Source organism: Anopheles marshallii, chromosome 3, assembly GCF_943734725.1.
Source record: "Anopheles marshallii chromosome 3, idAnoMarsDA_429_01, whole genome shotgun sequence".
NCBI lineage: Eukaryota > Metazoa > Arthropoda > Insecta > Diptera > Culicidae > Anopheles > Anopheles marshallii.
The window spans coordinates 4,758,647-4,782,967 of record NC_071327.1 but is presented as its reverse complement, the minus strand read 5'-3'; the positions used below and the strand labels follow the sequence as shown (position 1 = coordinate 4,782,967).

Sequence of the window (24,321 nt, the reverse complement as noted above, 5' to 3'; positions counted from 1 at the left end):
CTAGAAATTGTTCAATTTCATTGGTGTTTCTCATCAAAAAATGGTTAAAGAGGAAATTTGTCTATTTTTTTCTTGCTTTTTTATGTATTTCCAAAGATATTTCGTTAGCATATGGTTAAGACTTCGAAGCTCCGAAGCACGAGTGCAACACTTTTCTACACCCACTACAATGATGGAATGTCTATCCCCGTGTTATGGTGGCATCCGAGCAAAGAAGCGAAGGAACGCAAGCATCACACGGCGAAGAAAGAATCCGTACTCCCGACCGAAAAGCTGGTCAATCCCGAATTGTCCGCCGTTGGGCGGAATCAGAAGTGCCAACCGTGACCAAATAGTGTCGTGTTGAAGTTTCTCCAAGTGTTGCTGAAAGCAAGTGTACTGTTTTTTGTGTGATACATTTATCTATACGGCCATCGCATTCTTGGAGGCACACAAGCCGTTTCAACATTTTCCCCAAAACGAGAAGAAGCACGGGCAGGAGAATGTAGCCATAGCAGCAACAGCAGCAAACGATTCGATTCGTTACACTCGTCCGGAAAAGGTTCTTATTTAACTACGATTTCTGTGTGAAGTGCGAGGTGCAACGAATGGTTTAGACAGCAAGTAAAAGTAAAAGAGCAACAGCGCACGGTATCATCCGGGGAGGGATTCATTAGCATCATCATCATCGTTTCGATTGAAGAATTTAATGCTGGAATGGGGTGGTGAATGTTGTTTGGAAGCTGTACGGCTTTGGTGACTAATAGAATGGCCGAATAGGAGGAAACCGAGAGAGAGAAGACGACCCGCGCAAAGTATACTTTGACCGCGTCGCAATATCGCGTGTGTGAGTGTTTGGTTCGAGCACCCCAGCAGGAACCAAACGGGAGAAACAAATTGTGTTGTGCTTGCGGATTAGATTTCATACCAATACCAGGATATTAGATTTCCGATTCTTCAATCATTCACCGAAGCAGTCGCCATATACATTCCAGCGATGGCTTACATAAACGTTGCCGAATGGAGCCCGGACATGGTTACGGACTGGTTGAAAGGTAAGACAACACGCACTGCACACAAACGATAAGCTAAAATTAAGAGTGTAAATGAATCAGTGGTTCAGATGATTGGCTTGAGGAATTCCTGAAGGAATGTCATGTTTCTATTGCCAATTGCTCGATTTGATCTTGGTCAAAAAGTGACGAAACCTATCGAAATTAACTGGAAACTTACAGGTGTAGCGTAGTCTAGCCAGCAATTCAACACAATCGTAGGGTAGTGGAGAATTATTGCGCGAAGAATACACAGTGGAAAATAGAAACATCCTTAGGTTAAGGGTTGACAAAGATCGTGTCCCGAGATGAACTAATAATTCCAGCTTCATAGACTACTAAGACGTTGGGCTATAAGGATGTTGCAGCCGGCCAAAATTATGACACACTAGATGCCCTAACAACAAGAATTATTCCAACTAAGTACCAAGAGGTGACTGACACTAATCATCGATGATCGGAATGAGTATCGAATCGACCGCAGAACGAGCTGCGATCGGAAGTGGCACACCTCAGTTGGTGCACGAAAGTGCAATTCAGCAATGTCTACTAGCACATTCTTTCATGCGCGTGCATGTACCATCATCGAATTTTCGTACACGACAAGCCAGTCCCTCATAAAGTAATAAGGTCAACGGAGGATTTACCCTCGTCCATAGCACGATTGAGCTGGGTGCAGCTGGGCCCGCGTTTAAAGCGATCCACCATGTGTGTGGGGGAACTTTTTTGGGATTGGCGCACGGATGATAAGAGAGCACTGGTGGGACTTTCGTTCATTCTCTAACAAGCTGACAATCCTCCAGTGACCTTTACAACAAACGCAGTGCGAATACCCCGCACTGGAGAGGGTGTGCCACCGAACAAACGGAAGCAAAATGTTCTCTAATTAGTGGAGAAAAAAAACCTGTCAACGCAGCGTTCAACGCGACCGCGGGATACGAAGCACCCAATTCTGTCGTCAATTAATGATTTATGCAACTCATCCTATTTTTGCTGCTCTTGGTTGTGTGCTGAAACGCATTCAAAAAATTCGCATGATTATGATGATCTTCAATCCCTTTTCTTTTCCCACTTCCCACAGGTCTGGACAACTCCATGTACCACTATGTACAGTCGTTCACCAACAATGGGGTCGGTGGTAAGCAGCTGCTCAATATACGACCGTACGAGCTCGAACAGCTCGGCATGCACGTGATCGGCCATCAAGAAATCGTACTGGAAGCGGTGGAAAATTTAAAAAACTTTGTAAGTATACTGTTTGTTTCAAAAATTGCTTGCCTGGGGAACCGTTTTGCGTAAACCGGGACACAAAATAATTGCAACCGAACAAACACAAAATTTGAAACTTATTGTACTGCGTTTTTGACACTGTTGTAGAGTTGTTACGTACAAACTTTAAACAGCTCTGTTTATAATAAAAAGTATGTTTTGGAACCATCTTGCCATGTAAACAATTATACTTATGGTTTCGAATTTTTAAAACGACAACACAAACTGACCGATGAACGTAAATAAAGATTTGTAAGACTTGTTTATTGTTCAGACTTGATGCCTGATACTGCGGTTGTTGAAACACATTTGTAAGTGATACACCGTTGCTGTGCATAATTGAAACACTAGCGGCTGTCTCATCAAGTCAGGAAGCAGAACTAGATCAGCAAGAATTGTAGACTAACATGGGGAGAAGATTACTGACACTTGTCGTAAAAATCATTCAATCTGGGCTTATTTCCTCAATACAGTTTGAGTCGTCTAGTGATATTTTTAAAATGTTACAAACATACTGACAAGTTTGATTAGTGTCTGGAGGCGAATTCGATTTTTCAGCATTGGAGTCGTACTTGTACTGAAGATTTCTCAGCTTATTAAACCAATATTCTCATTAGTAGACGTCACACGTGACTAAAGTTCAATATCCCCTTTTTCCTAGACGCCAGATTCAAACAAAATTCTTCTACCGATCCGAGACATTAATTAACATGGAAATTAGCGCAAACATTATTCCCTTTGATTGTTAAAACAGCTCACTTGTCCAGCACGAGTGTCTACCTACACGGCCTTACAACCTCCAAAGAGATCCAATAACCCGTACATTGGTGGGGAAGCTTGTACGAAATTTCTTCATATTGAGTACATTTTGCCGCTCTTTTTTCGTCACAAACGATTGTAAAGATTGATGCTTCTTCATTAGGACAATGCTTGTAAAACAAAGTTTTCAATGCCTTTCACTGGTGGCATATATGAGGCTACTTCCAATTAGCACATGTAACCCACTAATTCTCATTTGCCAAAAGAACTCTCATCCGCTGACCTCTCCCTCGGTTGGCTCATCTGTTCATTTCAGTTAAAAGACCATTACTTCCATAGGCCACACGGAACACGATTGTTAAGCCACCGGTTTCGGGTGGGAAACCTTTTTTGCCCTGTTCTCTTTGCACGTTATACTGTGCGCTTGGATGCATCCCGCACTGCTTTGTGTATGTTTACGCTTGCATCCTCTGCATCATGTTGCATCATGTTTTATCTTGCGTTTGCGTTTGTATGGCAATGCGCATGCATCACTTCACTTTGTTATGTCTCTCTGTGTGTGCAGTTTTGCATCGGCATTAGTCAGCAACAAGTTTTGTCCCGAGGAGTTGTGCGGGACTTTAGAAATACAAACATGTGCTGTACAAGCCCTGGGTACAGTCGAGGAGTTCCGACCACACACACTCACACACATTATACGGAGGCTTTGAGCTACTGGTGTGCTTAATTCCGGTGGGTTTCCAGTTGCGCAACGAAAGATAAAAAAGGAGAACATTCTTATGTATACAGCGGCACAAGCAGCAGCATAACAACAACAGAAACTCTCTTTTCCGCGTTAAGCGTACGTGGTTCGTGAGGTTTTAGATTGTTTGTCCAGTTGGTCCGGTCCGGCGGAATTTGTGCGGCAAAATGCGCGATTGCTTATCAGGGATCCCCGGAAATGGGGCTCGGCTTGGTCGTGCATGTCGCTGGCCCCTTCGATGAAGCGGCACTCCATCAAGGCAAACAACAAATCGTTTACCGATCGTTTTCCCACCACACGAACACCAAACAATGACAAATCACGTTTACGCTGTCGCAAACAAACTTGATCCTCATGCATGTTTTCTTTTTCTTTTCATTGTAGAACTACAACCTGGATAAGGAGAATCTTCAGTTCCTGGCGCTGCATGTAGCAACTGCGGCCCATTCGCTATCGAAGCAGTTAGAATTTTCCGACCAGGAGAAGCTCGAAACTACAGTACTGAAGGATATTACGCGTACGATCACGCACCTGAAGGCTTTAATCGAATGGCTCGATCGAGCGCCATTTAGAGGTAGGAAGATTGTTCCTATCAAGCGGGGGTGCGAAACGAACATTACGATTGTTTTATGCTCACTTTCCGTTTCGTGTTTACTTTACCTACCGATATACACTCATACACTAATCGTTATCATTGGTCCTTCCCGAACAGGTCAAAAGAAATTCGACGAGTTGCGTAAACAGTGCATGCGGTTCGGGTTGGAAGTGGCTACCGTTGCGATGCGCGATCGCTTTTCACTCATGCCAGTACAGGCGGTAAAACACAACCGGCAGCACATAAATTTACCAACCGAAACGAACTATAACTAGCTGACCTTTCGTTACAGATTCGTCAAAACGCCAAAAAGCTAGAAAATATTGGAGAGTACATCATTAAAGATATTATGGATCCGATCATACTGCAACCAGCCTCGCTGGATCTTGTGACGCTTAAGAAGCGTGAATCAGATCTCGGCTTTCTGATAATGCAAAGCTTCCACGGTGTACACCGGTAAGTACACACCGTACAAGTGATAATTATACTTTTCTTTCAAGTTTTATTTTTGCTGGAATTATTGCTTGACGCGGCAATAAAAGAAAAGCCTTGCCGCAGCAGCAATTAGAAATTCATCCAATGTAATCGCTTCCTCTTTTGTGTGTTTCTTGCCGAAATTCTTTCGGTTTGCTCTTTGTGGAAAGTTATTTTGACTGATCACTTCAAACAAAACGCACGGCAGCAAACATGCCACCCTTGTATCTTCTTCTAATCATCGCAAAAAGATCAGTAAAACTCTGGTGAAAACATCATCCGTTGCTAATCATTCTTTGGGTTTTTGTTTTCATGTCACCTTCCGATGCTGCCTGCGGCGATGGTGGCTACATTGGCTTCCTCCTGTATGCAACAATCTCACCATTCCTGCTTCACGCGACACAACGGCGACGATTCGTCAGTATTACTGAAATAAAATTCAACTCACCCGCCCACAACTCTGGCAAGGTCGAGGATGGTGATGAAATAGTGCAAATCAACTACCAGACGGTGGTCGGCTGGGAGTACAAGAAGGTCCTGCAGCAGCTACAGGAATCACCGCCAGGTAGGTGGAAGCAGTCTTGTTTTGCTTTATTCTTTTCCAGTTGTTGGTTTTCCCTTTTTGTTTCGAAACGTTGGATGTCCTTTTTGTCGATGGCTCTTGACGGGTTTCTGGTTTTTTTTTTTTTTTGTTTATTATCCTTGCCTTGTGCCGCTGTGCGGTCCATCATGCATGCGGTGCGTTCGATCATGAAACCAATAGATCGTAAATATGCGAGAATGAAAGGCAAAGGGAAGCAATAAGAGGATCAGATCGGATGAACCCACTTCTGTTGGGATGATTATTACATATTTTTCCTATTACATTCTATCTGCATCTGAGTGTGCTGTGGTTTCGATAATGTTGTACAATAACCGACAATAGGCTTCTCGCCTAATAAGAAAGCTTCTTCCTTAAATACATTCCTCAACATTTGCAGACCGCTTTTATTCATATAATACCATGATTACTTCTTCATATTGCAGATGTCCTGTTGACACTGAAAAAGCGCCCGAAGCATATAAAAATCTACGGACAAATCTACATCAAACCGTTTCGACTACCGAGCAAAAAACGATTACTTGCCTATCGCTGGGATGAAAGTGTGCCAAGCCCGCGCACAACGGACACTTTCGCACTGCAGGACTTTTCGCTACCGCTCGATCGTGTCCCGGAAAAGCACGTCCCATCCGACTCCGAATCGGACGGTAGTGACATCCTTACGCCGACAGACGTGAAGGAGAAGGAAAAAGAGATCCGACTTTATTTACCCAAACCGAGGGCCGTACTGCAGCGTCGGCACACTCTGTCCAGCTTCAAAGATTTAGTCGGTGTCACTTCGTGGCACGAGCGCAAAGGGAAACCGTTGCTGTCAAGCGATCTGCAAAGCCTGCGCGATAAGTCAGTTTCGTTTGGGTTTGGGCTTGAAATGTCCCCCCGTCCTACGACCACTTGTCTCGGGCTGGTGGGGGGCACTGACAGTGGTGGTGTGCCGGCTAAGTGTAGCAGCTTCGGTGGACTTAAAAGTTCCCTGCCCGACATTGTTCCACAAGAGATTGCCGTCGCACCACCGAACGATCTTTCGATCATAGGAGCTAACCCGGGCAGTAGCAGGGAGCTGGCCGACAATGAGGCGTACAAGGCGGGTGTATCGAAAGTGGTCCGATTTGAATCGAGCTCCAAAGCGGACCAGTGCCATGTGGATACGAAGTACACCTGCAAGGTGGACAGCACGGTGCTAGAAACGTTCGAACCGATACCGTACGTCGATGAAGATCCACCGGCCGTCATTATTCCACCGACCGTTACCGAGCGCGTCAAACGGTTTGAATCGTTTGCGAATCGAACGATCACGGCATCTACCCTTACTAATGGTCAACAAGCGGGAAGGTAAGCAATTTGTAACTGCGGGAATTTATGAATTTTACTCTAACAATGATGTCTCTTGTTGTGTTCTTACTAACAGCAGCACGATGGGTGTTGGAGTAAATTCTTGCTCAGCAACCTCTACGAAACCAATCCCAATGCAGCGGCAACTTGCAAAAGATCCAGAAGTAGCAGAAGCAATCAATATGGTTGTGGTTAATAGGGAAATGGTGAAACGAGGTCGATTGGATAAGAGTTACAGCACACCGGCGTACGACGACGAGCTTTCCGATGTCCCACCGGCCATTGAACCACGCAAGGAGCATCTTCTGAAAGCACCACCGGTACCACCACCACGACCTAAACGTACACTCGAAACGATTGCTATACCCGCTCCGGAAAAATCACCCTTAACTCCGGCTTCCGTGCCATCAATACCAAAGGTAGCGGCAATTTTACAATTTCCCGACACGGCACCCGGATTCGTTTCCTCGCTCAGCAACACCCTCGATAGCCGTGAAGATAGTCCGAATAAATCGAAACTAGCAAATGTGATCGATCTGAAACAAAACCGCACACAACCACTCGCTACGATTGTACCCGGTACGGTCACACCACCGAAACCGGCCGAACGTACAGCAATTCCACCTATTCCGGCTTCCCGACCAGCAGCAGTAGTACCGCCAGCTAAACCAACTCCTGTAAGCGAACATCTGTCTGCGTCTCCCAACGCTCCGACGGCCACCGTTCCAAGCATTCCCACGGATACCAGCTCGGAGCTGCTGACACCGAACAAAACGAAAAGTCTCACGCTGAAGAAAAAGAACTCATTACTGTCGAAGCGTCGCAATGTGTCACTGAAAACGCTCTGCGTGAGTGACATTCAGGGCCATTTGTATCGGCGTACCAAGGATCGAAGCGGCATGTCGTACTGGGCGAAGTATTACTTCGTACTGATCGAAACGACGCTGTATGGGTTTAATCGCAAAGAATCGGTGAAGGCGAACTGTATGATATTCCTGTCCGGGTTTACGATCTCGCTCGCCAAGGAGGTCCATTCGCGTCCGCACGCCTTCAAGGTGTACCATCCGAACAAAACGTTCTATTTCGCGGCCGAAACGCAGGAAGCACTGGTACAGTGGATGGAGTACATTAAGCAGGCCACTCTGAAGGGTGCTAGTTTGATATCAACTGAGACAGCTGATCACAATAGCTCGCGAGAACTGTTTACCGAAACGGATAGTTCGGACGATGAGCTTGCACTGATGGATAGCACACTGAAGCTAAACTTGCTCTGCACACCTTCACCCCAGATGACACCGGGAGCGGGATCGTCCCATGGATCGTCTGGTACCGATGGAACGCCAACCTCATCCAAACAGGACCGGTACCACCTTAACTTTGGATCGTTGAAAAAGTTCACTAAAATCGGTTCGGATGCGAACCATGGTGCGGGCAGTGGTAAAACTAGTAGTGGGACGGGAAGTGGCAATACGTCGTCCCAGGCCGCTAATACTACCAGCGGTTCTACCGGTGAAGGAAGCAAATTTTTCGGCTTCTTTTCCTCCCACCGTAACGTGGAGAAAAGCAATTCAAGTGAAATGCCAGTTCCGACGTCACAGTTCAAAAGCTATCGCAAGGTACCGGGAGCTGGTGGATTACAGATAGGAACGGCTTCTGTTTCTACGGAAGTTTTTCCACTACCGAGCACGGTTCCGATCGGTAGTGCCGGTTCCTCGATGGCCAATGCAGCCGATGGAGGAAATTTTAGTGCCAGTAATCTTTCCCTTGCCTCTGGGGCGGGTGAAAAAACGGTCCTCGCCGCACCAAAACCACCACCAAGAACGGCCACACCAACACCGCCACCGGTTATCATTCGTGAACCGGTCACCCCCACACTGTCCGATGCCGAGGAACTACTTATCCAGGCAAAGAAAAGCAAACGTATCTCGCCGCACAACTATATCCACGCGTCAAACCCGAATTTGGTGGAGTTTGATTTTCAAACATCGAAAGCGATGGACTTTTCGGTGCCAAAGATACATTCGGCGAATACGTGGGACACTAGCACACACTCGCACAGCAACCTGCAGTCGATGATCACGCTGAAGGATCTGATGTTGCAAAAGCAGGCAGAAGAAGCGCAAGATATGTACAATAAGCGCGTTTGCCTTGGTGTGGAGAAGCTGGATGATCGGAAGGCACGGTTGATCAGCACCGGTGGAACGGAACAGATTGTATCGGTAAGCGCCGCACCCGCCATACCGGAATCAGTTAACAAGATTCAACGACGTCAGTTACCGATAACGCCGGACTATGCGCAAAGCTTCAAGCTGGACGATGAGGACATTTTGTACACGCGTAGCAAGGAGGGCCAAAAGTTGCGTGACTTTGGCTACGAAATGATATCCGGTGATGATGCGTTTGATCAGCGTAATAAATCAACCCGGTCGACCGTGGGAACGGCCAGTTCGGGTGTGAACGGTGCTGGCGGAATCGCAAGCAATGGAACAAATGGGACCGGTGGAACCACTGCTGGAACAAGTGGTAGTAGTGGTGGTGGCGGTGGCTCGATTAAGAAAAAAACATTCAACTGGATCAATTCCGATCGCAAACAAGCGGGTGGAGATAGTGCACACGCGGACGGATTGGTTGCGATCGGAGCTGCAACGAGTTCCTCCTCCCTGTTCGCTGGATCGGGCGCTGTGCCGGAACAGCACCGAACGGGTGGCGGTTTGTCGACGTCACTATCGCTGCGGGACAGCTTTAAGCGCAGCAAGAACAAAGCGGTCATTGCACGGCTCGATAACATTAAGGCTAGCAGTGAAAAACTCTTCCAATTCAAGCAATCAAGCTCCTCCGGTACGGGTGCGAGTAGCAATAATAACGATAAGGAATCGCTCAAAACGAAACAACTCGACAAACCGGCCGCCCCGGGCACGATGGTGAACGTGAACCTGAAACATCAACCGCAGTCCCATCCATTAACGCCGTTTGCAAACATTGTAGGAGGACTTGGCGGGAAGAAGAACAATAACGAGCTAAATGCGGCCCTTGAACAACATTCCGCGATGCTATTCCAACAAACGGCTGTGTCAGTGAGCAATAATGGTGGTGGTGGTACGGGATCGACAAGTGGTGCGTTTATTGGTGGATTAAAAAAATCCAACACGTGCAATAGTTCGTCGGATTTCAAGGAAAACTCCAGTAAGCTACAAAATATGCGTAAAAATTCAGCCCCAGAAAGAGGTGCTAGTGGAGGAGGCGTAGGAGGTGCTAATGGGAATGGCGCTAATGGAGGTGGTGGAACGGGGGCCGGCAGCAATGGGGCCACTTCGTACTTTACGAAACTTAGCTTCGTTTCGACGAAAACTACGAAGGAGAAAAAATTGCTCGGTTCGCCTGGTTTGCATCGTGCGATCTTTGGCAAGAATCATCACAACCATGGCAACGATAATAGCCAGCCGACTGTGATCGATCATGAGGTGTTTTCACCTATTACCTTTCCTAAGGTAGGGCATCCTGCGTTACGAGAAGTGTTTAAAGTTTGAATTATTTAATATTTTGTCTCTTTTACAGGTACCAGCGCCTCTACCAATGGATAGCGCAACTACAAATAACACGACCGCCGGAACCGGATCTGGACAACCAGTTCATCCAGCTATATCCAGCGCTTCTTCTGCGGCCGTGTTGGTGCCAAACTTTGGTCCAAATCTAGTGGCCGTTGCACGAAATTCTCCAGACTACCCAAACATGGAATATCCACCGGTGTTTGAACCGGAAACGTACTCTTTGAGTGATCCGAACGCGAGTCTAACGCTGCTAAAGCGTCGTCAAAATCATCACCATCACCACCACCATCATCATCATCATCATCAGAAATGACGACGTGAAAAACGGCTCGCAACGGTACGAGAACATGAAACGGGATAAAGTTTCTGGGTTCCTTCTTGGTTGCCGCTTGTAGGAAAGTGAAGATTTATTTGTATTATGCTAGTTGTTTAGTGTAGAATAGTACACACCGTTCTGCCATTTCTGTTGGTTCGAAACCACAAACTCCACTCGGTGCGTAAAGTTAGACGGAGGGGAAGGAGAGGTTGTAAAGCGGAGTGCTGATACTTTGTCCGCTTTTATTTAGGATTTCCATGTAGCCCACACAACAAGGCAAGGCCATTATTACGAACAAACAAATATTTAAAAAACATTGATATTGTACGATAAATGATAGCACTGAGCGAGAGTAAGAGGAGGCGAAAGTTAGTTTTTTTCGCGTGTAAAATTAGATTGAAAACGAGGAAAAGGAAAGATGATAGAAAAAACAAGAACAACAAAACAGCAACAATATTGTTGAAATGTGATTTTAGAACCTATCTAGGTATATTTTCGATGTTGATGCATAGCCTTTTAGAGTGTCTAGAAATACACAAAAGAAGTCTCCGTTACTCCTAATTAGGTGCCGAACACTCGTGCATGCTGGTGTTTAGCAGCAGTAGCAGTAGTCGAAATGAAACAGAAAAAGATATCTCTATTTAAACAAACTTTACTATTTACTGCAGTTACTGTACCGATGCAGAGCGTATTATTTAACTTATGAAGCATTCATCGTTCGTGTGTTACAACAAACGATAAATCAAATCAGCATGTGAATGTTGCTCGTGGTGAAGAGGAAACGTATAGCAAGTAGTAGTATTAGTATTATAACAAAAGCTGTTTCTTGCATCGTATTAGAGGTTGTTATATGAACAGAAGACACCAAAATTGAAACTGTTTGCAAAAGCCAGATATTACATTGTTAGTTACATAGTAGTTAAATGTAACAATGCAATATGGACAACAACCGAATATATATGGACCCTCCTCAAATAACATTGATGAAAAACCCCCAATTATAATACATGTATCCGTACACATTCCTATTCCTGTGTTGTGCAAAATGATGAAAATTTGAGCAGCAGGAAATATGTTGCAGTACCATACCATTAGTTCCTCCCTCACAGGCCAATATGTAGACCGCTAGAATATTGATTGAAATATTGAATATTGATGTGTGAAAAAGTAGCAAAAAACCGCAAGCCATGAGTGAGTGGCCTAATTTGCAATGCATTGTTGAGCTTTGTTTTCTGCACATGAAACTGATACACATAATAAATAGTGCCTTACGATTAAGAATTTTGGTTTAGTTTGTGTTTTATTGCCATGCCGTTTGTCGCATTGGTTTGCAACGGATAAATAATTCGAAAACAAATAGGCTAAGTTGAAATTTAGACCGAAAAATATAACTTCCTTCTTCCAGTGTGATATGCTTTGGTATGGAAATATTAAGAGCAAAAATTGGTTACAATGAAATTATTTGTTTAAATGGAACTGGAATTTTATCTGGGAAATAAATTAAGACTTTTTTTGTCTGCTTTCTTTTGGTATTAATTTGCAAAAATACGTATTTTTGAAACACAAGTATTTGCCAGAGATGTGTCAAAGTGTGCCGTCGATCCGAGCTGTCATTTATCTACAAACCTCGAGCAACGCTGTTTGTCAAACCAGCACGATCACCTTTCCTTCAAACACTTTGTTCCAGCGTACAGAAATTCGATAGCAAATTTCAATCCGCTGGGAAGGAGACTTTTTTCGCGGACGGTCCTATTTTCACAATGTTCGCCCAGCATCACCAACGTAGTATTTAGGGTGTGTGTGTACTTTTTCGAATGTGATACCCGTGTGAAAGTAATTCCTGAATGTGCTACGCTGCGGATGGAAAAATCTGACACGACATCCCTTCCTCCGTGGAATTGATTCCGGGAATTAAGTGCAGTTTTGGTGCGAGACGGGGCTGGGTCGTCGTCGTCGTCGCGATCGGATTTTTCATTCCGCGAGTCAGCCGTAGCCAGTGCGGTGTGTAACTTGGTGCCTGATAGCGAGTATCGCAAGCATCTAATATTCGATTGCGAGCTGCAAGTGGAAGGAATTGTGCAGTGCGTCCGAGTGTGTCTACAATGTCAACTCTGAAGGGTGCCTGGGGCCGTCCATAACATCGTCCGTGATTGTGAGAAAACGCAAAACCATTCCACCACCACCGCGAGTTCGGTGATGACAAATGGGAAAATTGCAGTCGCAGCTAGCCAAATTCGTCACTTACCTGGCGCTCGGTCGCGTTCCATATCTAGCAGTATAGCACAGTCTCGGGTTTGTGTTGCTACCAGCCGATCCGTCGTGATTCATTCAAAAATTGTGCGTGTATCATTTCGTGTGCGTGCGTGTATGTGTGTGTGAGCAATAGGATAGCATGGAAGAAAAAGCATCGTACGGCCGTGAATCGGGGCCAACATAATTTGCAACTTGCCATCACTTTCGGCACTCTCCGACTTCTGGATGCATGGAGGGAAGAAGTGGTTTGCAACGTACACATAGGAATGTCTTGTGTCCCAATCACACAATGACCCATGAGCAGGAAAATTTCCCCATATAAAATCGCAGCACCCATTGGTTATGCACCAACAGTGAAAAGGAAATACTCTTGCAATCGGTACGGGAAAGGCTAAGGTGTGTCTGGTACGCCAAGCTGACCAATGTACTGAAGGGAGCGGTAGTACATTTGTCGCCGTGTTTGTGTGCGCTCCTCACACGTCCACTTGTCGCCGCGTTTCATGTAACACACACTCGCGCACGGACGGATGGTCCGTCCGGTGAAGGTGGAAAATATCGAGCGGAAAACTTATTGATTTCCCTTCGCGTTTCTTACGAGGGAAAAGAAAGGGAACATGCTGCCGGCTACCGAGTTAGAGCATGGGTTGTGGCCAACTTGCCGTGCTGCTTACTAATTCGCATAAGAAACCAAACACAAGCGGTACAGATGGGACAGCCACTGCAAACGTAATGTACGAGGAAAAAAAAACACCCCACGGTTGGTAAAGTTTTCGCTTTTCCCGGCACAGGGCGTGTATGTGGGGAAGGTGGAAAAAAGCGTTTGTGGGCCAAGCCCCAGTCGGTGATAACGCGGCCCCAGGGCTGCCGGTCCAGCGGGCGCTGTTTTGGGAACGAGGAAAAGCGATCCACTGGAGCGTGTAGGAAAATCCTCGGTCGGTCGATGCAAAACTCAGCAAGTGGTGGTAGCCAGCAGAAAGTTACATTTGCTTACAATATTCCACTGTACACGGGTGGGTTTTTCCGGAGTAGGGTGCCCAGTAGGAGGCGGGTTGAAATACAGCCGTGAAAATTTGTATTACAACACGTGTACCTGTGGTGTTGTGTGTGTATGCGGCGTGTAAGGGAAATCAATTCCCATTTTCTCACAGGTAGTGTTGTCCATTGCAGTTGGGTTTTCAACGACAGTTCCCTTGTCAAGGGAAGAATCACCTGCCATAGGATTGAAAGTGACGTTTCCTATTCAGTTCTTATCGAAGGGAAAGGTGGAACATGGTGGGCAAACCTCCACTTTTTGCCACTAAGAGACGGCATGGAATGTTTGACCTTGTTTAAAGGCACAATTCAGCTTTTTTTTTAATGGAATGAAGTTTTTTTTAAATTCCCATTAGCATTCAATTCTATAATTCTCACAAGAAGGACACGACACGAAAACTTCTAAATACATTTTTTTATTATTATATTATTGTGATTACTTTTAATTTGCAGAGTGGTACGATTGTGTAGCATAACGTGTTTCTTTCGTGTACAGTAAAAAGGGGGCACAATACATCAAATCCTGGGGGAGTTAGCTGTAGCGAAACTAGGCGTCCACAAAGTGTATTAAAATTTCTACCGTAAATCACCAATCGTTAGAAAGTGTAAAAAGTGTTGAAAAAAAGTTAAAACGAAACGAGTGTTTATGTCCACACAATTCTATAGTGTTCTTAGTTCAATGAATGTAACCTAGCAACAAAAAATCATCCAGTAGTTCCGCCGTAGGGAAGGTAAAATTGGCAATACTCTAGTGTGAATTTCATGATATCACTGCGACAAGAATATTTTCTCCATATATATACGAGTGTGTGTGAGTGCGTCGGTGTGTGCTGAATAAAAATACCAGCAAAAGCCCTCCCCTAGCGACTGATCGAATCGTCTGTCGCTTGAAGTAAAGGAAGCTATCGCTTCCGGTTTCGGTCGAAGGCTGAACAGGTGTGTATTATATAAAAAAAACGCGTCTCTATACGTCAGAACACACACACACCCAGAGCATCAAGAATATTTTCGTGTGCGCGACTAAGGGTTGCAGTAAGCAAGGGCGATGGCTTCCGGAGATACGGCTGCCATCGATACGATCGACGTCGAGTCGGCCCTATCTACGAAAAACTCCGAATTTACCAGCAGCAGCAAGGATCAGCAACTGGAACTAGATGAATATGGTAAGTGTGATTGAGATTGTTGTAAATGTTTTTTTTTCCGCAGATTAAGATTAATCTTGCTTTCCTTCGCTCTTTCAGGAAAATTCATCAAAGATACACCGGGAAAATTCATCATGGCAGACGGGGTAAGTTGTGCGCGATTTATAGTTTAACAAGAAATAGGCATGATAGCATCCAGACGAAACGAGAGTCCAAATTTCTAATCATTCCTACAAATGGACGAATCCAACATATTAGAGAGTACCTTCAACGTATACCATTTCAACACCTTCGCCTGTATGCAAAATTTATGCTTGCTATTTGCGTGTTATGTGGAATATATTCATGCCACGCTCTGGAAGGAACCATACCCCATGCATGCTCACGAGGCAAGCGAACGTGAACTGCCCGGTTTTAAAAATGTTATACAGCGTTTATGCGGCGCCTACGAGCTGGAACATAGGGGGTTTGCCCTTTTGTTCCTGCTGGCGAGTTAAATAAACGTCCCGAAAAGACACATACCCTCTCTAACCCAAAAACGTACTGGAGAACATATTGATTGACCCATATTTCGTACACCTTCATCGCACATCACTTTCGTTTTCTTAATGCCAACCCGCGGTGGAGGCGTACGATGGTAGATATATAAAATCACTGGACATAAGATTTCGATTTCGTTTCTCCCCGCTGACCCGAACCAGTTGCGTCTGTGTGCAAACTTTACAGGAAAGCTTGTTGTTTATGGAGTTTCGGTTCGGTACTGCGGATGATGTTGTACGTTGGATGCATAATTTAGTTGCTACTAAATATTTGTAAAGCAATTTGCTACACGACGGGGACAAGAAGAAGGTTAATGGTTCTGGTGTCCTCTTGGCCCAAGGATGTTGGATTGAAAAATCCAACTGCAACCAACCCATTCAGAAGTTCATACCATCCCGCGCCTGTCCTTGCACGAACTGTGACGTGTGGGAAGATAAAATTAAACTTGTTTCAAGTGAAATATTCGTTTAGCGTAGATCGAGCGTCTTGTAGTTTAACATGGTTGATGGTTGAAATGCTAACTAGAATCAGATTCACTTCTCCTTTTAAGTTATAAAATTTGTATCACTTTTTTCCTGGTTTCATTTAGATTTCATTGGATAGGGGCATTTCATAGGTTTCATTGGAATATTTTACAATATGCACCACAGCTCATTACAAATCAATGAACCGTTTGCTCACCTCATCTCAACTCACCTTTAATTAGCTAGAGGACAAAAAGCCCCAACAGGAACAGAAGCAATCATTACCTTACCTTACATCTTTACATCTTTAGTATGCTGATCTTTTCGGCAAAAATGCCGGATATATCTTTGTCAAGTTGTTGAAGTCTCCTTTAAAATAGGAAACCCCCTACAAAGGTCAACGAAAAATGCAAGACAGGCTGAAAAGCTACGCACGTTACCGGAGACATAGCGTTTGGTTTAATTTTGTAAATGTATTGCTACAATTAAACAAATTGGAATTGGTTTTAGTATTCCCTACAGAGGTGGGAAGTTAATCAACATCCCTTCAGACATATTGACTACCGTTTTAGGACGTTGACCTTTCCGCTCACAGTCTTTGTTTTTACCAATTGGAAGAGAAGCAGAATTTTTGGAACTCATTATATGAGGGCAGAAAGGGGCTTACCTGTGGGAATTTACTTTTCACTTGAGAGAACAGTGCCAAGTTTGATAAGTTTTGCTTATGCAAAATATCAGACAAGGTCGTGTTACGGGAAACCGCCAGCACGATGACCCTATTTTCCATGGGATTCCCCTTTGCCACAATTTGCTCTACTCCCGAACAACCACTACTGTTAAGCGCCCCGCAGTCCCCAATACCTTAAAGGTTGGCTGATTCGACGGAAAACATGCTAACGAATGTTTGCCCCCGAGCGGGATATACATATCCCCTCGCGGCAACTCTAAGCTGGAAGGGAAGCAGGTCTAGCGCTCGCGGTGTGTGGACCCTTCCTTTTTTAGGGGGGCACTCTTTCGTCATTCGCCCTTAGATTTCCCACGTGTCGCGTGTGTGGGTCATGCCACGGCACGAAACACGCGCACTCACTATCGCTTTCGTATCACCCGAAGGCCCGAAACGAACGAGCCTACCGAGGTAAGCAAAATCTTCCAAATAGCGCGTTTTATGCTCGTAGCGAACTTTTGAACTGCCGCAGTATGAACGGACGCCATCGGTGTTGGTTGGGGCATTGTGGTGTGGCGAAGCTGGGGAGTTTTGTGTTACAGCTATTTATGGAATGGTATGTGGCCAGTTAGTGTGAACAATAGTGGGAGCATAGCGGGCAGATCATTGCTACCAGTTGCTCGCGCCGTTCGACCGGTTGGTTTTGTATTTTGTACAGCACAAAACAGCACTTTAGAATAGCGGCTAACACTTGGATCCTACAAAACAAAGCAGCTTCAAAAAGATTGTGGTAACCAATGGTAAAAAATGGTATGCAATTAATATGGGGATAGCACATCAAATTGTGTGCTGCAGGTCCGATGAAGAATCTATTAGCGTTTTGTCTCACAGATGATTGTATCACGTCCACGGTTCTCATAACGCTCAAGTAGCTAGAAGTAGTGCAACGCACAACAAAGGTTAATCATTCTGTTATCTAAACATAACAAACGACCGGCCATCGCCGCGAATGAAGTCAATGAATTCGTTAGTGGCTATGGTCTATTAGTATATTCAACGCTGACTGACCTTCGATCAAGATTGGAGGCTGGAAGTTAGAGCAACTGGGGTCTGTCTTCAGAGAACCTGAAATTTTAGTTTGCCAAGCCTCTGCACCATACCGGACCAGGGTAGTTGTCCAGGTACGGCGACATACCGTTGTGTTCCGCGTCACAATTCTATTAAGAATAGTGCACCGTTGTTGGACAGCTGGATTTGAGATCATGGTTTTCAACTTATAACACAACTCCAACCCGTAACTACCAACAGAGCCACATTGATACCTTTACCATTGTGTGTGTGGGAACGCAAAGCGCAATGCGTTTGTTTCACTTTGTTACTGTTTTGTACACCGATTGAGCAGAAAATGTGTGGAAATTATAGAAACAATAGGGGTTTTCTGAGTCGTGGTGAAAACCACGATCACAGTGATACGGACTAACAGGAACAAAAAAAAACCAAAGGAAAAATGTCAGCTGATGAAATTATCATAATCGTGTTAAAGCGCTTCAAAACAAATATCAGCTCTAGGTATGCAAAAGAATCTTCCAATCTGTTTTGTTGTGATGGGATGTTTGATAATGTGCCGGCAAGAGCGCGCACCCTACACTTGGCGTTAATTGGAGGCAAATGACACCCTTATATAAGATTGAGTGTCCCATCAAGAACAGTTTGGTGTACGAATGAGATAAATGGAATGAATTGATCGCTTAATAGTCACGATTTCATCACCTCTAATTGATCACGGGGGAAGGTTATAATCTTTGAAGAGGCTGCTGATATTCGAACCTTAATTGCGCGAACAAGTTGTTATTAATTTTGTTCTTCTTGTTTTCACGGACGTATGTATGCATCTGAAGAGTCACACAAACTTTGTGCATGGGGGAGGAAAGTGCAAAGTTCCAAACGAGTTTTTTTAAAACCATAATCGATAGATTAGAAAGCCGTACGTTTGTGCCATCGGACCGGCAATACACAGCGAATGTGAACTTGGTCTGAAGGAATGATTTAAATAGTTTCTTGACCCACATAGAAAAAAAAACTGTTGGAGTGTTTCAACGATAGCTTTAATTTTCAAATAGTTGGTTACTTCACAAAATCTAGCACATTTAGCAAACATCCTAATTTATGTATCTTGTATTGCCTTCACTCGCGAAACGTCTTGCCACCCTTCCAGCAGCAGTGTAGCGCCCGCCCGTAGCCGTCAAGGGGTCTTGACCGCTGCACAGCTTCAGAGAAGTGTGCTTCTGTGCTCATTAGTGCAAACAGTTTCTTCTGGCATACTCGAGTGTGAGGTGAAAAAGGGTAGCTGCTGCACAGAAAAAAAATGCATCCTAACGAATGTAGTTCGTACCACGCTGCTCTAATGGTTGTTTTATGTTGGGTCGCCTGTACAGCCGTATCCAAACGGGATTTACCACAAATGACGGCAACGTGTTGGTCCTTAACTAACCTGAACCGGCACAGTAAAACAGCGCTGTGGAGAGATATTTTTACCACCGTACTTTATGGCATACATTATTGCCATTCAAAACAATGCTTTAAAGAAGCCTAGAATCATAAAAAAATGTATACTTGTTTTACTATCTTCTCTTGTGTACTTCCATTTATTATTCCTTTTGCTTAGGGGGGAAAATCCATCATTTGCACAAATTTTTCTTCCATTTGTTTCTTCTTCGTGATAATACTTTCAAAGACCCAAAGATTTAACGAGAAAGGCACCCCATAAAGCGGCTAAATATTTGCCCAGAGCGTTATGGTGACGGAACTTCCTTTTTATTATATGACCAAAAAAAACGGAATTGCGACAAGTGCTTGGCTGTATGAAGCGCTCTTTTTTTTAAAAAGGGGGTGGGGGCGTTGGTTTGCCAGATAAAATCAAGATCATCCGCCTTTTCATATCCATTTTCTCTCCCGTAAAAGGTGCTGTGAAAGATTTATTGAGAACCCTTCGCTTGGCAGAAGGACAATGTTTTAGGGACAATATTTGGGAAATGAGCAATATTTGTGCACTGTGGTGTGCGTGCGGTGGTGGTGAACACGGAAGTTGCTGAAAGGTGATTAAATTATTCAGAATGAGTTCGAGAGGTTTACTTTCCTGGTGGGTCTTAAGTTGAGCCATTATGAAACCTTCGGTAACTACATTTTCTTTCAAGATTCCAAACGCAACGTTGTTTGTTTAGATGATTTCTTTTTTACTCTTTGCAAAGTAATAGTATCAGTACTTGTTGGGATGGACTAGTTTTATCTTTAAACTTACATCTTCTAATTGCTCCATTATAAAATGTACGGCTCACCCCTCGGTGGAGGTCTAAATCCGTCCAATATGTTGGCTTCAGGGTAGATACAGTCGAATAAAAACATCTCCTTCCCTCGCGCGTCATTGCAATGAAACTCCCCGCACGTAAGCGAGTGTGCGTGCCGGGTGTGTTACTGAAATTGGTCAGTTGTAAAAAAGCAACTGGAAATTGTGCACATAAACCACGATAAACCAGATAGCGGGTCCGCGATAATGATGCGGCAGCCCCAAAAAACTGAGTGTCCAATTTCGTGGGTCCGCCGTCTCGTGCGCGAGATGGTATCGGTTGTAATAAAAGCTTGAGGGTGTATGTATTTTTATTTTAAGTCCCCTGACTTCTTCATCTTCATAGACCTCAGTTTCCAAGTGTCCGAAAAGGTGAACATTCTAAAAAATGGCAGGACAAGACGCAGTTTATTTCCGTGTGAGTCAAACGTTGTTGTTTGAAGGCACGGAGTAATAAAAGACGAAACATATTCGCACACCAAAATGGTAAGCAACAAACGTCCCCGGCACCACTACCGATTTCCGTCACATGACATAATCTCGGTTGTTTGCGTTTCTCAGCATTCGACGCGGTCAATGGAATGGAATGATTAAAGTAGTTCGGTTGATGGTGGTGGTGATGGTGTTGTGCTAGAATTCGCTACACATCCTAGCACACCCTCCTGGTAAAAGTGTTGCCCAATTCGCGTTCCATTCCTTCATCCGCGTACTGGCCACTACACTTGCTCACACATTCCGTGTGGATTGTATCGGTCCCAGTGCGAGCTTTGATAAAGCATGAAGCACAGATTGTTTCTAGCAGCGGTGGTCACAGGCGCATACTGTTTGGTTGGGTGTGTGATCTTGCAAATCGTAATGCGGCCACAGTGAGGGGTGGATTTTGTATGTGTGATTTAGCAGCTATACGCCCACGATAATGGACAGCTGTAGTTATGATAACGTAGCAATGGAATGTTGCTGCAAAACGTGCAATTCTACGAAAAGCCATTTGTGCCAACACATTCGGAAAAGTGGCGATGACGCGTTTGACAAACGCAAACGAACTATTCATAATTTTCTAAATGAACTTTGTTCTGCACGCATTCTTCATGGTTCATAGGTCTAAGGTACTTCTCGAAATCGAACTGCGGGTCTTTGGCAGTTTTGTATGGGGTCTTTCTTTGAACTGGAAGTTTTTTCCAGCTTTGCACAAGGTCCGACGTGGTTCTTCTCAAAGTCCAATTAGTTTTCTATATCAGTTTTTTTTATAAAGTTCCTCCTCTGTCTTTTACTCTAAAAAAGATACTTTGAAGACACTTTAAGGCATTAAATAAGATACTAGAAATAGCTTTTAATACTTCAATCGTTGTTGAGAACTAGACCAAGAACATGTGTACCAATGGGACAGATCATACCATAAGTTGGAAAGCTTAAGCTTTCCGCATGTATCTGTCGGACAATCCAGGTACCGTGGTGTTTCATTCTGTACAGATTCGTAAAGGACGTAGCATTTTGATATAAAACATGACATAAGAAATGCGGAACTACAATTTGAGAAAAATCGAATAAAGTTTAGAAATTTTAATTCCATTTATTTACAACGATATATAAATCTGGTAATTTCTGGTAAAATAATTCTTTTTTTTGTTGATTTCATTAAAAATGTTTGTTTACATTTCAAGCACTATCAACCAAAGAAGAAGAATAAAAACTTGATTTGTCATTTGTATGGGGATTTGTAACGTCAAAACGCATACAAAAAAACTCGCTTAGAGTATGATACCGGCCAATGACAGTTAAAGATTCTGAGTTTAGACGTAAATTGCCTATCAACATTTAAGTTCACGAAGGACGAGTTGTTAAGCCGTGCTTTACTATGCCACCATTTTATGTACAACTAACTTTTGGGGTGATGTAAATTCTTTGTGGTGTCGAAACGGTCAACAGGGTTATCGTGTTTAAACGCGTAGTGTGTTGCACAGTGATTCTATTAACGTCTTTCAAGAGAGATAGTTCAACATTCATTCCGCAATCAGGAAGACATTCAGTGCGTGATTGTCCATTTCCCCCTCTAGCCCTATCTTTATCAAAATTCGCCTCATTCCAATGAAATGGGCCAAAGGAGCGTACAACTGCGTGTTCTTAAAGGGTTGCTCCGTAGCGGCAAGGGGGGGCACTTATTATCACTGTCCCACTAGTTGCCGTATCACTGGTTAAAGTATGCTGTGAGTGCAAAAAGACGCGTTTGTTGTTTCCTTGCCCCGCGGATTTCATTCACGGACGGCGTCATATTCCATATGCAACAAGACGGATGGGCGCTTATCATCGTGCATCGTTTCTAGTCGTTTCCTTCAAGCAGCGGTCTCGGCTAGCGGTCAGATATTGTTACGATATTCTCAACCGTCATGCATGATTCGGTTTGATCTGGTTACCGGAACGCGCTGCTACCCACTGCGGGACAGATCCGGTAAAGATCACAGACATGGCGCAAGTACCCATGGGCTGTACATTCATTTGATCTGGGAAACACGATACCCGGGGTGGTTTACAATTGGCATTGACCGGACAAACGATCACGTAAGAATGAAATCATTCCCACTTTTATTGCTTTATTGCGAATGTAAAAATAGAAGCAGTTTCGAAAGTGGTTGGATTGCGTGACCACAGTACATATTTTCTTCGCATTAAGAAGAACAAATCAAAATCTATTGCTATTAATTCGGAAAAGCTTCGCTCAATTAAAATGCTGCTTACCCCGTACGCCTCACGGGTCAGTAGGTATTTCGCGTTCATTTCGGCACTATACCACCTGATTATGGAGCGATTTTGCGAGCATTGAGCTTTCCACTGCCGTGGGTCGGACAGAATCTTCCACCGCTTCAAAACACTGACGTCGAAAAAATATCATCAACATGACCGCACAGGTTACCTCCGGCCATTCAGCCGAATGGCGAGTGGTGAAGAACGGTGAAGTGAAGAGCGGGAGGGCTGGTCGTTTGCTTTGTAACGGTAGCTTACCCGCAGTGGCTGTTCCGGATAGCTGCTGTCAGTCAGACGCTGGTTCCATTCTGTGGTTCCGTTTCGAAACGGTTCGCTTCTTGTTCCTTCTTCCGACTGCTGCCGCTCAAGTGCGGAGTCCCACTGTACCACGTTCTTGAGGTAGATTTTGCTTCGTTGCCGTGTTTACCACCGCAAAAGTCGATGTCTGCGTGTTGCTTTTCCTATGCTCCTAGCTGAAGCCCCGCAGACAAAGAATAAATGTACGAGCGATAAACCGTCCAAAAGATACGTCCGGTTCAATTGCCTTCGCGCATGAGAGTGCACCGAAAATGTTTCAAACATTTAGCTAAACAAATTAAACCCATGCATGGGTGGTACTTTGCGCGGAAATTATTTTTATTTGTGCATATTTTTCGCTTTATGTTCAAACGTTCAATTAAACGAACGAATAGCGTTTGCTTTTACCGACCATGCCGGTCTTTTGATGTTCTGCACCGGCACTTGTTGACGTTGAGATGTTAACGCTTGGCTTACCGGTTGATGGTTCGAGTTGGAAACTCTTTCGGTCTGAAAGGAATGAAGCAAATCGTCTCGAAAACTCGATCCCTCCACATGTTTCGGTTGGTTATGCCTTAAAAGAGTTTATGTTTTACTACACTTTCGATTGGTGTATTTAGCTTGATCATTTTGTTGAAACATTGCTGACTGAATAATAGATCTACTAACATATAAAAATTAATTGAAACCGTAATTCATCGGTTTAAATTATTCCCGAATATGATATGTTTGTAGAATGAAATGAAATAAAAAAGTGGCTTGCTTCATCGTCCAGATGAAGAAATAATTAGTTTCATCCGTCAATTAATAACCAATCTGCCATAAACCGGGATTGATAAATACGTACATGTCACAGCGGCAACCACAAATGCCACATACATATGCGTATGATTCAACAAAGCAACATTTTTCAAACGCGTGAATCATTAGGGACTTTGCTCTGATGCGGTTATAGTTTAATAGTACTTAAATCAATGGTATACCTAAAACCAGTTTTAAATTATTTCGCAAGTGTTCGATCATTCAGTTAGGTAGTTTTAACAATTGAAGGTTATTTAAAAGTAATGTTGTTATTGTATTATTCGGTGACGTATCTTTGATGGCAATTAAATATTCAGTTCTGTATAAGGGTTGGAATTTAGGCAAGTAGAATTTCAAATGATGTTCCAACGTTCCAAAACGT

The 24,321-nt window shown here is 44.1% G+C and overlaps 2 protein-coding genes across 2 annotated transcripts in view; both read left to right on the top strand.

Moving 5' to 3' along the window:
- The first annotated feature begins 976 nt into the window (after positions 1-976).
- On the top strand, positions 977-10,661 carry LOC128712055 (uncharacterized). The gene is made up of 9 exons (XM_053806949.1): positions 977-1,034; positions 2,113-2,276; positions 4,186-4,375; positions 4,514-4,617; positions 4,689-4,852; positions 5,293-5,435; positions 5,897-6,800; positions 6,877-10,288; positions 10,356-10,661. The coding sequence occupies exons 1-9, from the start codon at positions 977-979 to the stop codon at positions 10,659-10,661; spliced, it is 5,445 nt and encodes a 1,814-aa protein (XP_053662924.1).
- Positions 10,662-14,994: 4,333 nt separating this feature from the next.
- LOC128715598 (uncharacterized) overlaps positions 14,995-24,321 on the top strand; it is a 32,479-nt gene continuing 23,152 nt past the window's right edge. The window contains exons 1-2 of the mRNA XM_053810506.1: positions 14,995-15,112; positions 15,191-15,237. Of these exons, the coding sequence (XP_053666481.1) occupies positions 14,995-15,112; positions 15,191-15,237 (165 nt within the window). The remainder of the gene's footprint in view (positions 15,113-15,190; positions 15,238-24,321) is intronic.